Source organism: Rattus norvegicus, chromosome 19 (genome assembly GCF_036323735.1).
Source record: "Rattus norvegicus strain BN/NHsdMcwi chromosome 19, GRCr8, whole genome shotgun sequence".
NCBI classification, from domain to species: domain Eukaryota; kingdom Metazoa; phylum Chordata; class Mammalia; order Rodentia; family Muridae; genus Rattus; species Rattus norvegicus.
The window spans coordinates 67,264,511-67,279,069 of NC_086037.1; the positions used below are offsets into that span (position 1 = coordinate 67,264,511).

The window sequence follows — 14,559 nt, forward strand, 5'->3', positions numbered from 1 at the left end:
ATAGGTAACAGACTCCAGGTACTTCCCAGCCCCTGGAGAGGCCTGGAGTTCCAACAGAGGGACAGGTTCTGCGCCGAGGCAGAACAGTCTCCAGCATCCTGAAGGGTGGCTCTGCTCAGGGTGGGCCTCCATCGCAGCACTGTTTTCCAGCCCTGATACAAGGTCATAAGGGTCAACAGGGGTGTCCAGACTGCATCGAGTCTGCCACTGTGAGCCTTAGCCCTGTTGCTGGAAGGCTTGAGTCCTGCCTGCCACCCTCCTATAGCAATGGAGCTGGAATAGATTTGGGGAGGCTGGGTCTAGAACTAGAACCCACAGAACTGCAGCCAGGAAACCTTCTTCATTTCCCCTCCCTGGGAACTTGTGTCGGTACCCCAGTGACCCAGGCTGAAGACATATTCCCTCCTTTGCAGACCTCAGAGGCCAGTGTAGTGGGGTTCTGCTTGGGAGCTTTCACTCACACCCACTACACAGCATTGCTGGCACAGATTCCGTCTCCCACAGGTCACAGTCAGTCCCACCCCCTGCTCTCGCCCATGTTCCTGGCTTAGGAACCACTGTGGTGGGGGTCTTACCACCTCCAGCAGCCACATGCAATGTCCAGTGACATGAGATCCCCACACCTTAGAATGATGTCCGGCCAGTGTAAGCAGGATAGCACCGACCCTGATAATCTGGTTGGGATTACGCACCCCATCTACAAGACTGCTCTGAAATCCTGGTCCCAGCCTGTGTCTCTCCCATCCCCATGGGTCTCCGTGCTGTTGACATAACCAACAATATGGATCCCACAGTAGCTTCAGAATTGGGTGTAGGCTGACCTGTGTTGCTATTGATGGTCATATCACGGGCCTGTGGGTCTCCCACAGAACCTCCATTCCTTCTGAGAAGGCGCAGCCTGTGCCACGATTCTGGGGAGAGGCAAGCCACGAGTCCACCGCCTGCCTGCAGACACTGGGTTCCAGAAATGGCTCTGAAGTGGCGAGCCTTGCTGCTCGGTTGGTACAGAGAGCCCTGGGCTTGATCCCCACACTGTATACACCAGGTGAGCTGGTGTGAGCCTGGAGACCCCGCACTCAGGCGATGGAGGAGGAACCTCTACCACACAGTTCCAGTTCTCAACCTTCCAAATGCTGTGATCCTGTAATACAGTTCCTCATGTTGTGGTGACCCCAACCAGAAAATGATTTTCCTTCTACTTCATCCATGTAATTTTGCTACTGTTACAAATTGTAATGTAAATCTCTGTGTTTTATGATGGTCTTAGGAGACCACTATGGAAGGGTCGTTCAACCCCCAAAGAGATTGGGACTCACAGTTGAGAACCATTGACATAATACATTCACTGCCAACCAAGAATGCATGAGACCCTGTCTGAAAAGAAAAAACAACAACAAAAACCCAAAGATGGCTCTTGCATGCCCTGTCCTCCACCCTGGGGCAGACACCTCAGCCTTAGGTGTCCTCAGCCACTCTGACACATTGAAGCCTTTTGGTTTATTTTCTTTAGTCCCCTGAGGCCTCACTGCTTTGAGACTCAAGGCTCCTCCCATGCCAGTGGGTGTGCCTGAGACTCAAGCTCTTCCCCTCCTCAGTGACCACAAAATGACAGGGCAGGAGTCCCCTGGAAGCTTTGGCAAAAGAGCAGGAACTGGGGGCAGGGCTATGGCTAAAGAGCACGAACTGGGGGCGGGGCTGTGGTAAAGAGCACGAACTGGGGGCGGAGCTATGGCAAATGAGCACGAACTAGGGGCGGGGCTATGGCAAATGAGCACGAACTGGGGGCAGGGTCATGGCTAAAGAACGTGAGCTGGGAGCCGGGCTAGGTGAGGATTTCAGTAGGGCCTTGGTTCTCTGTTCCTTTGGTTCTCTCTTCCTGTCGTTGGCCATACCTTAGGGCGACCTCGTAGATTGTATCCTCTAGGTCCCCTGGTAGTCACCGTGAAATCATGGAGACTTATTCCATCCTGCCATCTCCACTGCAAGGCGGAGGCCCCCTACTGATCTGGAGGGAGGGGGAGGAAAGATTCCCAGCCCCCACTGTGAAGGACACCTGCATTCTGAGCCGGATCATGCATCTGCCATGTTTGCACCCATCATGGTTTTGCTCAATGTAATAAGCACAAGAACTTGTCCTTGAAGAGCCTTGGGCCAAACCCCAAGGACAGGGTGGCTTGACAGAGGAGTCCTGCAGGAAGCCATAAGAGACAGCAGGTGTGTCTCCCCTGTGTGGGCCTATGAGTCTCCATGTGGCCTGTGAGGCAGGAAGGCCTGCAGGGCCCTTCTGAGCCCAGAAAGATCCCGTGTTGGTTTCTGTTGGTAGTGTGTGGTTAGGGCTCTTGTGCTGGCAAGAAGGGTGTCCATTTCTGGGGAGGGACAGACACAGGGAGGGCAAGGACAGAACATGCAGAAAGTGACCCCAAAGCTTAGGAATTGCTGTGGGCTGGGAGTACATGGTGTGGAGTTCATATGCTTGGTGCCAGGGGACCCAGAGCCTTTTCACCTTTGTGGGTAGCTGGCCCTGGCCCCATCCTGTTACCCACTTTACCCAGGCACCAAAGCTCAGCCTGTGTGGCCAGTAGGAAGCCAGGGTGGCCTTATTCAGAAACACCTCACGATTTGCTGGGACTCATGTCCACAGGTTCCCTCAGAGACATGGAGGCCGGAGAAGAAGCCAAGGGCATGGACATCAGCCCCATGGAACAGGAAGCCACAGCCCCAGAGGCCCCAGCCATAGAGGAGCCCCCAAGTCCACCCAGAGAAGGTGAGTGTGCAGATCAGCAGGCCCAGAGAGGTTAAGAGGTTTGTTTGGGGTCACACAGCCCACATCCCAACAAGGATCTGACCTAGGTCTGGGTTTAGACTCATCCCAATATCATTCTGCCCCTTTGTCCCATGACCTCCTCAGGACAGACCATGGAAGGAAGCTCCACAGACCCCCACACTACCCAAACTCTAGGAGGACAGTTCAGGCCAGGTCTGCATGTAAAGCAGTGAGACTTCAGGAGCCCCTGAAGGCCTGGGAAGAGGGGCCTCACAGGGGCAGAGTACTTGGGCCACCGAGCTCAGGAGAGATGGTAGCAAGCTCTGGAGTATCTAAGGGGCACATGCATCCTGACCCAGGTATTCTGGACTCTACCTGGTTGTGAGTCTAGATCCCTGCCCGCCTCTCCTCAGCTCTGAGCTTCAGGAGCACTTCTCTCCTTACCCATAAGCCTTTCTTCCTCCTGCAGCTCCCAGCTGCAAGAGAGGGTAGATGGGGACAGCAAGGGGGGACAAAAAAAAAAAAGGCCTGGGGGAGCGGCTCAGTCAGTAACGATTGACTTGCCACCCAGGCTCTTGGGGACCTGAATTTGAGTCTCAGCACCTCTGTAAAACCCAGACGTGTGCTGCAGGCTCATTGACACTGGGAAGTAGACACAGAGCAGCCCCGGGGCTCACTAGCAGGCCTGGCCCGATTGGTCGAACCTCAAAAAACAAGGTAGAGGGCTGGAAAGATGGCTCAGCAGTTAAGAGCACTGACTGCTCTTCCAGAGGTCAATTCCCAGCAACCACATGGTGGCTCACAACCATCTGTAGTAAGATCCGATGCCCTCCTCTGGTGTGTCTGAAGACAGCGACAGTGTACTCATATATAATAAATAAATATTTTTTAAAAAAACAAGGTAGAGAGTGACTAAGAAAGGAGTTCCAAGATTGTTCTTCAGCCATCACACATGGAGCGTAACACACACACGCTCAGGCACACACATGGAGGTGGGGAGGGGGCGAGAAGGAGGTAACTGTGATGGCAGGACTACAGAGAAGACACAAAGGGAATGATGGAGAAGCCAGAAGGTGACATCAGAGAGTCTTCAGAGCCCAAATGGGGAGTTGATATTCTACACAGGCTCCCATCCCTGGACACTCCTCACCGTGCACACCACCAGTATATCAGGGTCCCTGAGTGAGTGGGTACAGGCCGGGGACCCTCTCCTTCCCCTTTTCATCCCAAGCCCAGCCCCCAGCCTAAGGTTCTGGCCTTTCCTTGGCAACAACCCCAGGAGGGTTATGGCCTGACTCCCCTCACCCCCAGCTCCCAGGAACCCCTGCCTCAAGAGTGAGAGGGAAAGGGCCAGGCCTGGCACACAGTCCTGAGAGGCGAAGCGATGGCTGCCTCAGTTTCTCCTGATGGCCTCCAGAAGAGCAGGTGCCATGCTCAGAGCTGCACCTTATCTCCTTCATCAGAGCTACCATCAGGAGCTGCACTGGTGCAGCCGTGGCCGAGCTGCCAAAGGGCAAGTGGGCTGGCGGTGGCTGGACTTTGACCCATGGCTTCCCGGGGAGCCAGCCTTTATCTGATTGGGGAGCTGGGGCTGCTGAGGGGGGTAGGCGGGTGGGGCCAGGAAGGATCTGGGACAAACAGCCAGGCCTGCACCTGGCACCGGCGGCCGTGATAACACAGTGATGGGCGCGATAACGGTGCTAGAGCATATCTGACGTTCAGGCGGGTCCAGCGAGGCTCCTCTCGGTGGTGGCTGGAGCTCAGATGCCAGCCACTTTGATTTATAGCCAAAAATAATAGGACTTTTATACCACGGGATTGATTTATTTGATGTTAATCACAGCCCTTATCGCGGTATTAATAATCTGCTGGTCCCATGACGTCACCCAAGGGGCTTTGCAGGAGCTCATCGATCGGGGGCCACACTGGTTATCTGGCCCGCCAGGAAGGCAAACATGCCCTTTGGGCTAGAATTGGGTGCGGGGCTGGTGGAGGGGCCTAGCTGTTGCAGAGACCAGAGAGCCAGAAGGAAGCCATAGGCCCTGGTGCACTGGGTGGGCACTGGGCTACGACAGACAGTAGCTAAAGAACAATTATTATTGGTATAAACAGCAGGGGTTGAGCTTGACATGACCAAGAGGAAGCCTGGAGTGCTAGAGAAGGCCAAGGGGCAGGTGACTGTGTGCCCCGAGGCCTCAGTTTCCCTCCTGGTCATAGGCTAGCACAGCGAGGATGTGACAATGCTTTCCTCTCTACAGATGTGAGCCTACCTACAGTGTCGGCACCCCCTGAGTCTCCAGACGATCCTGAGGATGTGGAGGGACAAGAGTTGGAGATGAGGCCCCAGGATGAGAAGAAAGAGGAAAAGGAAGAAGAGTCAGCCATGGCTAGTCCCTGGAGTGGCCCAGGTAACCAGTCTGACTAACCCTGTATAGTAGTGAAGTGACCCCGGCCGCCTTGCTACCGGCTTCTGGGCTAGCTGAGGATTCCGCTGTCCTGGGACCTTGGGTCCCTGGGGACCACGAGTGCCCAGGTCTGTGTTGCTGGCCCAAGCAATGTGGTCTGAGATGATCTCGAAGATGCCCACACCCAGAGCCTGTGCTCCAGGCCTTTGGAGGGTCTGGTGTGACTGGCCATGGGGCCTGAGAGATGACAGCAGGGCCAAGAGCTTGGAGGGGCCGTAGATGGATGTGTGTGGAGCTGCTGAGCTGAGGCTTCCCGGCAGGCAGCAGATGCTTGGGACGCTGAGCTGGCTGGTGCCAGGTGGGCCTGGGCTTGTGCGAGGACAGCTGCTCTTCGTGGGGGCCACAGCCCATCCAAGGTTCCTGGTTACCGTCTGCCCCACAAGCCAGTCAGGCCAGTACCTTTGCATAGACAGTGAGTGCTGCTAGTGACTCTGGCAGCTGGAGCTCAGACCTCACAGGTCCCCGAGTAGCATGGCAGTCATGGGACTCTTGCTTCTGATAAACAGACATCATGGGGGAACCATGGGCATCAGTGATTTCCAGGGCTCTTATTGAGCTCTGAGAGCCAACATGCAGGGCAAGTGGTGTGTGGTCCTCAACAAGGGAACACGGCGGTGGGCGGCATATGTGTGCACAGTTATTGCCAGCTGTGTATGAACATGCAGGTGTAACACAGCCAGACTCCTGTCTGTGGGTAGAAGGCATGAGAAAGGGATCAGAGAAGGCTTTTCCAGGGCAGAGACTCCGCCCCTCCTCTGGGAAACTTGGGAACTAATTTGGGAAGGGGTAGAAATGAACTCTTAACTGAACATGCAGTTGTTTCGGTGGGGTCCCAAGGCATTGGAAGAGTGCAGGAGTCGATTGGTGATGTCTGCTGCCAGTGACAGAGAACGGCAGGTGTGGCTGGAGCTGCACCATGGGGCATCAACCTGAGGCCATGGAGGGAGGGCTGACCTAGGAGGCCACAGCCAGAATGGGGACCTGCACCCTTGGGGAAATCGGGTCCAGCCATAGACTGTCCCATACCTAGTTATCCCAGAGCACTGCCCTCTGCCACATGTACACAGATGCTTGGTACAGCCCTCAGGGCTCTAGGTGACCCGGCAGGGGTGTATGGTGAAGATGTCCACTTGTTCTGGAGTGCCTGGTGGGAGCTGGCACTGACCTCAGATCTCAGTACCATGGTGGGAGTAATTGCACCCAATTGTGGGGGTGCCAGACCCTCTCCCACTCACAGGTCAGTGACTCAGCACCAGGAGCCCCAAAGGGCCTTGTTCCACATCTACGAGCGGCAAGTGAACAATGCTCGTGGGGCTGGCAGAGTCCCCGTGTGTCTGTGGACTTCAGTACTAAACAGGGTGCAGGCATGAATGCTCCTCACGTCAGCCCCCTACGGCCAGCACAGTGTCATACCACATCACTGGCTGAGAACTGTGTCTTGCTACAGAGGCCCAGATGTGAAGTCCCCGACAACAGTGTGGAACATTGCCCACTGTCCCCGTCCTTAGAAGGGTTATTCCTTCTCTTCTTAGATGGAGAAGTGAGGCCTTCTTTAGCCTGCAGCCTACACTGCCTGCCCACTGTGAAGGCCATGCTCCAGGGGCTGTGGTTTGGGGTCAGGGTGCACCCCAGCTTCCCGAGTTATTTGCATCCTTGGGGGCCAGGCGGTGCACTATCGGCTCCCACAGATAGGAATTTCTGCGCAGTGGGCAGCGATGAGGTTGATAAGCGGCTGCCGGCCAACCGCCGTGGTAGCCATTGCCTATCTGCTCCCGCACAGGCTGTGCTTATCACCCGGTGGGGAAGCTGCAGGAGAGGCCCAGGGGCCTCTTATCTCCAGGGCCGCCCAAGCCTGGGCTGGGGTTGTAGGGTTAAGGCCTGAAGGCAGTGCCCAGTCTGGGGACAGACCAAGTGCCACTTTTACCTTGCGGGTTGCCTGTGACTCTTGCTGGCCTCTGGACCATAGCTCCCTCCTGGCAGGTCTCAGGGACCCTGCCTGAGAGGTCTTTCATTGTTCCTCTCTAGAGAGAAGCTGGCTTGGGCCCTGAGTCTCCCTCCAGCTCTGTCTGGCTCAGGGAGATGCCTGGGCCTGATGTTCTCATCCGCTCCCCTGAGGGATGATGCTCACAGGACCCACGACAGAGCTGAGAGCCCAGGGCTGGGATCTCCATACTGGACATCCCGTCTCTAACTATCATGGGGGGCACTCATCAAACTCCTCTCTAGATGAGACATGACTTAAACGGGCCCCAGAAAGTGTCTGTCGTAAGGCGTGGTCTTATTCTTCATAGCTGCTGTACACACACGAGACGGCTCAGCTCTCGATGATCCAGGCCTAGAGCAGATGAAGAAAAATCCTTTGAGAAGGGCCGCAAAGTGGCTTAGTGATTTAAGTGTTTGCCACCTAAGCACATCGATTGGTGTTTCAGATAAATGCCAGGTGGACATCGCAGCCCACCAGTGTTCCAGGCAGACAGAGGATTCCCAATGCCATCTCGTTAGCAGTACCGGACATATTGATGACCTCTGCCTGCTTGAGAGACCCCCACCTCAGTGAATAAGATGGATGACTTCCAGCAACAACCTTGGGCCTGCACACTTGCACACCATGCATGCACTCTCAAAATGGGAAAAAGAGAAAAAGACACCCCCCCCAAGAAACCCCCACTTGGTCCCCCAGTTCCCATGCTGCAGACATGCCCAAGGAGAAAGTGAGTTTACTGCTGCAGACCTAACTATAGTCTCACTTGCTTTGCAAACACTGGAGTGCAGCCCCAAGGTTGTGAGAAACACCATCACCATCATGACTTCCTATCCTCTCCTGCTTCCTTCTCTGCCCCTGGCTCCCTCCTGCCCCTGCCTGGCACTCAGTGACGGTAGCGCTTCACCGTCTTGGTCGTGCACAGTGAGGTTTTCACCCACCGTCAAGAGGTCTATGTCCTGTCAGGCCACTCTTCAGTGCTGCTGCTGTGAGAGGCGGGAGCCCAGCTTTGTCAAGTGTCTAGGGATGGGCTGCTGACCTCAGGACCTTGGTTTCATGTTCTGTAAAGTAGAGATGGGGAGAGTCATCGTGGCCCTCCAACGTGTCACCCACCAGACGGCCTGCTTTTCCCCACATGAAGGTACAAGCGGCTCATAAACCCCCGAGCAGCTGACTGTTACGTTTACCTCAGAGCAGTGGGCAGCAATGCCTTGTCTACAGGTCTGATGGCCACACCCTGCCCAGGGTCCTGCTTTGCAGTGACCCCACAGTGTGGACTCAGTGTACCCTCTTCAGGCCAGTAGGAATGCTGTAGCCCCATGTAGATTATAAAAGATGCCAGGAAAGTGTCTTCAGAGCACATGGGACAAAAGCCCGTAAGTGCACAAAACAGGCAGTCCTACTCAGTGCTCTGTGGGCTGAGAGTGACCGAGATAGTCCTTCCAAGGCTCACTGAGGGGTTTGGAGATGCCAGAGAGGGGAGGTACAAGAAAAGAATACATGCAAAGGTCTAGAGGACCTGGAGCCTGAACAGTCTGTGAGCCAAGGGAGACGGGAGTGGACAGGTGGCCACCTGGGGCCTGCGGCTTTGGGTGAGCCCAACAGGTGAGGGGGAAATCGGAGGGATAGGGCAGGAGGGCTTATGTCCCCCTGAGGCACAGCAGGGATACACCCTGGGCCTGCTGGGCCACAGACCACTCTGTGGGTCCAGAGCTCTGGGAAGTTGTGTGCAGGGACTGAACTCTGTACACAACTTCCCGGAAGCTGAGCCCCAAGCCTGCCTTCCCTTGGCTCTTGGCTGAATTCTCTAACGGGAGGAAGAATAGAGAAGGAGAGAGTCTGAGCTGTTGTCTTCGAAATGACTTTGTTTGCAGGAGCGATGGCTGTTTCAAATCCGGCTATGCAGATGGCCTGGAAGCAGAACTGTAACCTTGCACAGCCACCTCGCTATGGGATGTGGAGACTTGTCCCTGGAGCTTGCTGCCCCCAATGTCATACTCCTCCTATTACCAGCCTTGAAGTCAGGAGACTTGCAAACACACCAGCCCTGTCAGGATACAGCTCCCATCCAACCCTGTTAGCCCTTCCCCCCACCCCTGACACCCCTCTGTCCCCTGTGTCCCCTGGCCTCCCTGGCATGGTCTTGAGCAAGTGACTCAAAAGAGCAGAAGTAAACAGGCCTGGAGGCTGCTGTCAGTCAGGTATCACAGTGTGGGTCCTTTTCTTAGGGATTCCTCCAGAGCCAGCTTCAGCAAAGGAATTGATAGACCACCCAGTTCCTTCCAAAAGACTACATAGAACTCGGGGGTTGGGGGTGGGACACAGAGGGACAATGACCTCCCCATGTCCCCCCAAAGGCTGCATGTAAGCCATCAGTACACCAGCTGAGTACTGTTTACCTGTGCCAGCAGAATGCATTCCATCTGTAATGAGTCTCTCTCCAGCCCCCTGAGGGTCTGTCTGGTAGGGCAAACTGAGTCACTAAGGTGGCCCCAAACCATCCCTGGGGTGTGCTTTCCTGTAAAGCAAGTGCAGAGGCCCAGAGAGTTCCACCAGCAGCCAATATGAATGCCCCACAGCTAGCAGTGGGGGCAGAGATCAACAGGACTTCAGCAGTGTTCTGCCCGGTGGGTGTCTTGACTGGGAGCTTATCCTGGTCACCGCTGTCTGAGAGGAGGATCCAGGGGTAGAGCCTGAACTTGAAGCAGAAAATAAAGGGGGGAAGGGGACAAGAGGACATCAGAGTGACTAGGGAAGGCTACCCTGAGTATGTTAGCACCATATGAACATGCTAGGAGATCCAAGACCACCCATTCCCAGGCAGGACCCAGTTCTCAGTTCTAGAATCCCCTGGAATGAAGGAAGCATCAGGAGAGCCACCTGAACCCCTACGGGCTCACTACCCTGAATCCATGCGAGGATATACTGTGGGCTAGATGAACAGCCCCGGCCTGGCCTTCTGGGAGGGTCTACACAGACAGACAGGCCTTCAGGCATAGGGGCCAGGGACAGAGAGAATAGACGGGCGTGCCGTGGGAGTGTCTAGGGGCTGGGTAGGGATCTGGCAGCATCCTGAGGCCTGGGGAGGATGTGGACAGGAGGACACTGGCTAGAAGTGGGGCAGCGCCTTCCCGTGCAGTTTTGGAAAAGATGTGACTGGAGCGCACAGTCCTTAGGAAGAGTTAGGATCTGTAAATCTGCTACCTCCCAGCTCAGAGACAAAGTAGAGCAGGGAAGGGAGCCCTGTGGCTCCTGACAGCTGACACTGAGCATCCTGGCTGACCCCACAGTTCTGGTCTGAGGGAGCCCAGCTGTGTGCAGAGGCCTCGAGCCAGGCTGCCCAACTAGGGCAGGAAGGACTGTGCCTCTTCCGCCCAGGAGTTTCTTGGAGCCCAGAACTCTTTCCAGGAGCTGCTATGATCTGAGTGGGAGCCAGTCAGCCCATCCCAGCTCCTGGAGGCAGGGCCAAGAAGGCTGGCCCTGTATCAGGCCAGTGTGTCCCTGAACAATGTCAGTCAGCACAGGGGGTGCCTGAGTGTCAAGGCCAAGTGGGAGAGAGCGCAGGGGGCAGCACTGGAGAAGGACCCCATCTCTAGGCTGATGACTGAAAGGCACACGAGGATGGAGGAGCTGGATGTGTAGAGGTCCTAAGGCATTGGGGTCATGGCGTGATGGAGCCTTGGGGCTATGGCGAGCTCAGGGGTGAAGAGCGGAGGGCCCAGATGGGTGGGACAGGGATCAGGATATAAGCCACAGAATTTGTGACAGTCCTCACTCACAACCTTGTCTTGTGGAGCTAAGGATGGAATCCTAGCTCTCAAAAACACTAGGAAAGCACTTCACCTCTGAACCACACCCTGTCCCAGAATTCTTGGCCGGACAGCGGAGATGCTGAAAGGCATTGGGCAGCATTTGATCACTTGCCTAGGAGAACAGATCCGTGTTAGGCATCCCAGGGTCTCAGGGTGGAAGGGGCTGCTGCTAGGGCCACAGGGGGTGGTGCTGGCTATTTCCTGTTGGAGGTCCCAGCCAGATATCCTGCCCAGGGTCCCAGGGAGCAGGAGACAGGACCCCTCCCTCCCATGGAGCGGTAGCTTGTTATCTAGACTGTGTCCGGCCGACTAATCTTGCAGGCCTGGGGTTTCTGTGTGAACCTCAAGGCCTGTTATCTGGCGGCTGAGGCAGGACGGCTCGTCCTGATGGACAGCCTGGGAGATGGGCCGATAGCTGGCTATGCTCCCCTCCCCACGACCTACTGGCTGGCATGTGTGGGTGGGAAAAATCATCCCAGCTATGTTGCGTTATCACGGGGCCTGGCGTGGCGGCTGATAGGCCTATTTGTCTAAGATTAGTCAGCGGGGGAGGGGGCATGGTAGATGATAGGGGTCACCCTGGGGTCAGCTTCAGAGCCCAGCCCACCAGCTTGGAGCCCCTTTGAAGACTCGTGTTTTTCCGATTGCTATGAACAATCCGAAGCTAGGTGGGTGCAAAGACCTAAGGATCTTTACTGTCGGGCATATTCTTCCTGAATAGTCACCGAGTTCTCCAGCAGGCAGGCATCCTCAGGGGCTGGAAAGACAGAAGGACGGCCTTGCCCTCCTGGAACGTATGGGAAACACCACTGCCCTTCAAGCCCAGAGATGATTCTAGACGGTGTTGGAGTGGGGCTTCCTGAGCCGCCACACTACCAGCCACCCAGGAATAGTCGGAGCAGAAGACAGCAGGAAGGGCCTAAGCTGAGTATACTCAGGGGTAGGGGACCCCATCAAGGGGGACTGTGGGCTAAGCAGGTGATTGTTCTAGAAACAAAGGTCAGAGGTCATAGCCTAGGGTCAGCATGGGCCATGGGAGGATGACTGACAGGTGGGATGGGCACCCTGGCTGCCTGCTGGCCCTGTCCACATGAGTCCTAGACTAGCCATGACAACTGTTCTTGAGTCTTGGGCCCCAGAAGCTGCAGAAGAGGGGGACTCTCCCAACTCCCAAACTGTCCCCGTCCCCATGCTGTTTCCCATCCGCCTTTCTTCTTGTACACTGAGCATCTAGTACATGACAGTCTGCTACAGATCTTGGGGTTGGGGACCCCATCTGAGCAGCAGCTGCAACGGCAGCCAATGACCAAGGGACAGAAAGGTGGCTGAGCGTGGGGACGTGGGTGTGCAGTCCAGTGCCCAGATTCTCACAGAGTTCCTCCTGACTCCTGATAAATGGGCCTAAGGCACAGCAGGTGTCATGGCATCAGAAGTAGGGGCCAGGCATGCCAGGCAGGTCTGCTCTGAGAGCAATCCCATTGGCTGTCATGTGCCCTGAGGACATCTTAAAAGAGTACACTCTCCAGGCAGCAGGAGGCACTGTGGTACCCCATTACAGAGGTTGAAACTGAGGCAGACAAGATGGACAGCTCTGAGGAAGACCATTACCTACCACAAAGTCTCAGCCCAAGGAGCTCTCAGTAGACACTGTAGGCAGAGGGTAAGTGGACAGACAACAGGACATCCAGTGGGAAGTGCAGATGGAGCCCTAGAGGGGGCCCCAGGCCTGGCTGCCCACCATGTGTGGCCTACTGACCTCACCCCCTTCCGGACCTGCTGTCTGTGGCTAGGGCAGGCTATCTTGGTGGCGGCACTAATCAAGTGGCTTCCTTCTCCGCCCTCCCACCGGCTTCCTGCCCAGCTAGCAGCCCCACAGCCAGCCCAGACATCATCAGCCAGGCAGGTCCCAGCCTTGCCAGGGGAGCTACAGGCATTGTCTTCCAGCAATTTCCCTCCTGTCCCCTCCCCAGTTATAAGGTCTACATGCCATTTCAACCACAAGAGTCGTGATCTCAGAATGGAGACCACGGGTCTGCCTGCCTTGCATCATGTGTGTGGTAAGGGACAGCTGTTGTTACTGGTGTCATGGTTAATAATGCCACCTGCATGGTTAGTGCTGCTGCTCTGCGCCCCAGCATTGTGACTGTCTAACGCTGCCACTGGCTAATCAGCCACAGTTACCCTAATTAGCAGAGCCCCTAACCAACTGTGGCCATCACTGGTAAATTGCTCTTGGCTAGCAACATCACCACAGGAGAGAGAGCCAGCTCTGACCGCCACTTCACTCGCTCTTCCCTCTGGTGTCATGCCCTGTCCTGGCTGGAGTCGTGTCTGCCCCAGCCATTTCTATCATGACCAGAGTAGAAATAAGTTGTGGTGGCCCTGGCTTCCGTCCCATTCCTCTCATTTTGACTGGCAGCTGTGACAGCCTCATCCAGAGAGCTGCCCTTTCTCCAGGGGATATGGACAGGACAAGGTGGCTGCTGTAAGGCAAAGCAGCCAAAGTGGGCCGATTTGCCCCTCCCCATGCCCATGACTGCGTTCCACACAGGTCCAGGGTCCAGCCACAGTACTGAGAGCACAGGTACTAGGACACGCTTCCTCCTGTCTCCTGGTCTTACCGTGCCCCAGAAGGGAAACTGAGGCAGCTCTGCTTAGTTGTGGGTAGCACTGCCCTCGTGTGAGCAGCGTTTGTGAGACGCTCCCTGCCAGCCCTGTGATATTGCTGTTCTCTGAGAGGCACCCCTTCCCCATAGCCACAATGGCTTCTTACTTATTTATTTATTTATTACCTCTCTATCTCTGTGCGTAACTTTTGATTTCCTCGGTGCGTTTTTTTCCATTATGGAGGCAGTGGACGCAACCGATAAGATCGGTCCCCAGAGATGGGACAAAGGGGCCGCCGTCGGCTCGAGGGCTGGTCATATCCTGCACGCAAGGGCCCAGCGCGGCCTGAGATGAGGCGAGATGCTATCGTACCTTATTGTGTCTCATGGGGGCTCTGCCCACTGGCCCTGCCCCCAGCTGGGCTATCCGGGTCCTCTGGAATCACCACAGGCCTTGGATCCATCCTTCAAGCCATTGAGCCTCCCTGTCCTCCTCATATGTGTGGTGCTATGGGGTGACTTGGGGACCACTAGCCAAAGCCTCTTATTTGCTGCCTAAGCAGGGACTTAAGGGAGCCCTGGGAACTTACCCAGAAAGTCACAAGTGTGGACAGCCATTGTAATGAAGCCAGAGGACACTTTTGACCTTTAAAAAACCTCTATTAGAGCTGAGCAGGGGTGGCACACACCTTTAGTCCCAGCACTTAGGAGGCTAAGGCAGGTGGATCTCTGAGGTAGAGGCCAGCCTGGTCTACAGAGTGAGTTCCAGGACATCCAGAGCTGCACAGAGAAACCTGATCTTGGGGGTAGAAAGTTATAGAAGAGAGCAGAAATCCTTCTGACAGACGCAGACTCCACAGGAGTCTGACAGGCTTGACCGACATGCTCCACTGACACAAGCGACCAAGTGGCATCGTCTCCCACCCCTGCC

The 14,559-nt window shown here is 55.7% G+C and overlaps 1 protein-coding gene and 1 long non-coding RNA gene across 5 annotated transcripts in view; one reads left to right on the forward strand and one right to left on the reverse strand.

The window, feature by feature from the left end:
- Zfpm1 (zinc finger protein, multitype 1) overlaps nucleotides 1–14,559 on the forward strand; it is a 56,228-nt gene that overhangs the window by 21,589 nt on the left and 20,080 nt on the right. For all 3 annotated transcript variants that reach the window (XM_039098006.2, XM_039098007.2, NM_001242627.1), the window contains exons 2-3: nucleotides 2,642–2,764; nucleotides 5,023–5,172. In XM_039098006.2, the coding sequence (XP_038953934.1) occupies nucleotides 2,642–2,764; nucleotides 5,023–5,172 (273 nt within the window). The remainder of the gene's footprint in view (nucleotides 1–2,641; nucleotides 2,765–5,022; nucleotides 5,173–14,559) is intronic.
- LOC120098606 (uncharacterized) lies at nucleotides 4,568–14,513 on the reverse strand. 2 transcript variants are annotated; one of them, XR_005496978.2, is made up of 3 exons: nucleotides 9,610–14,513; nucleotides 8,152–8,271; nucleotides 4,568–7,564 (listed from the first exon to the last, which is right to left on the reverse strand). It is a non-coding gene; the product is annotated as an uncharacterized LOC120098606 (long non-coding RNA). The 2 variants fall into 2 exon arrangements; XR_010060504.1 differs by lacking the exon at nucleotides 9,610–14,513 and having other exon boundaries at nucleotides 8,152–9,299.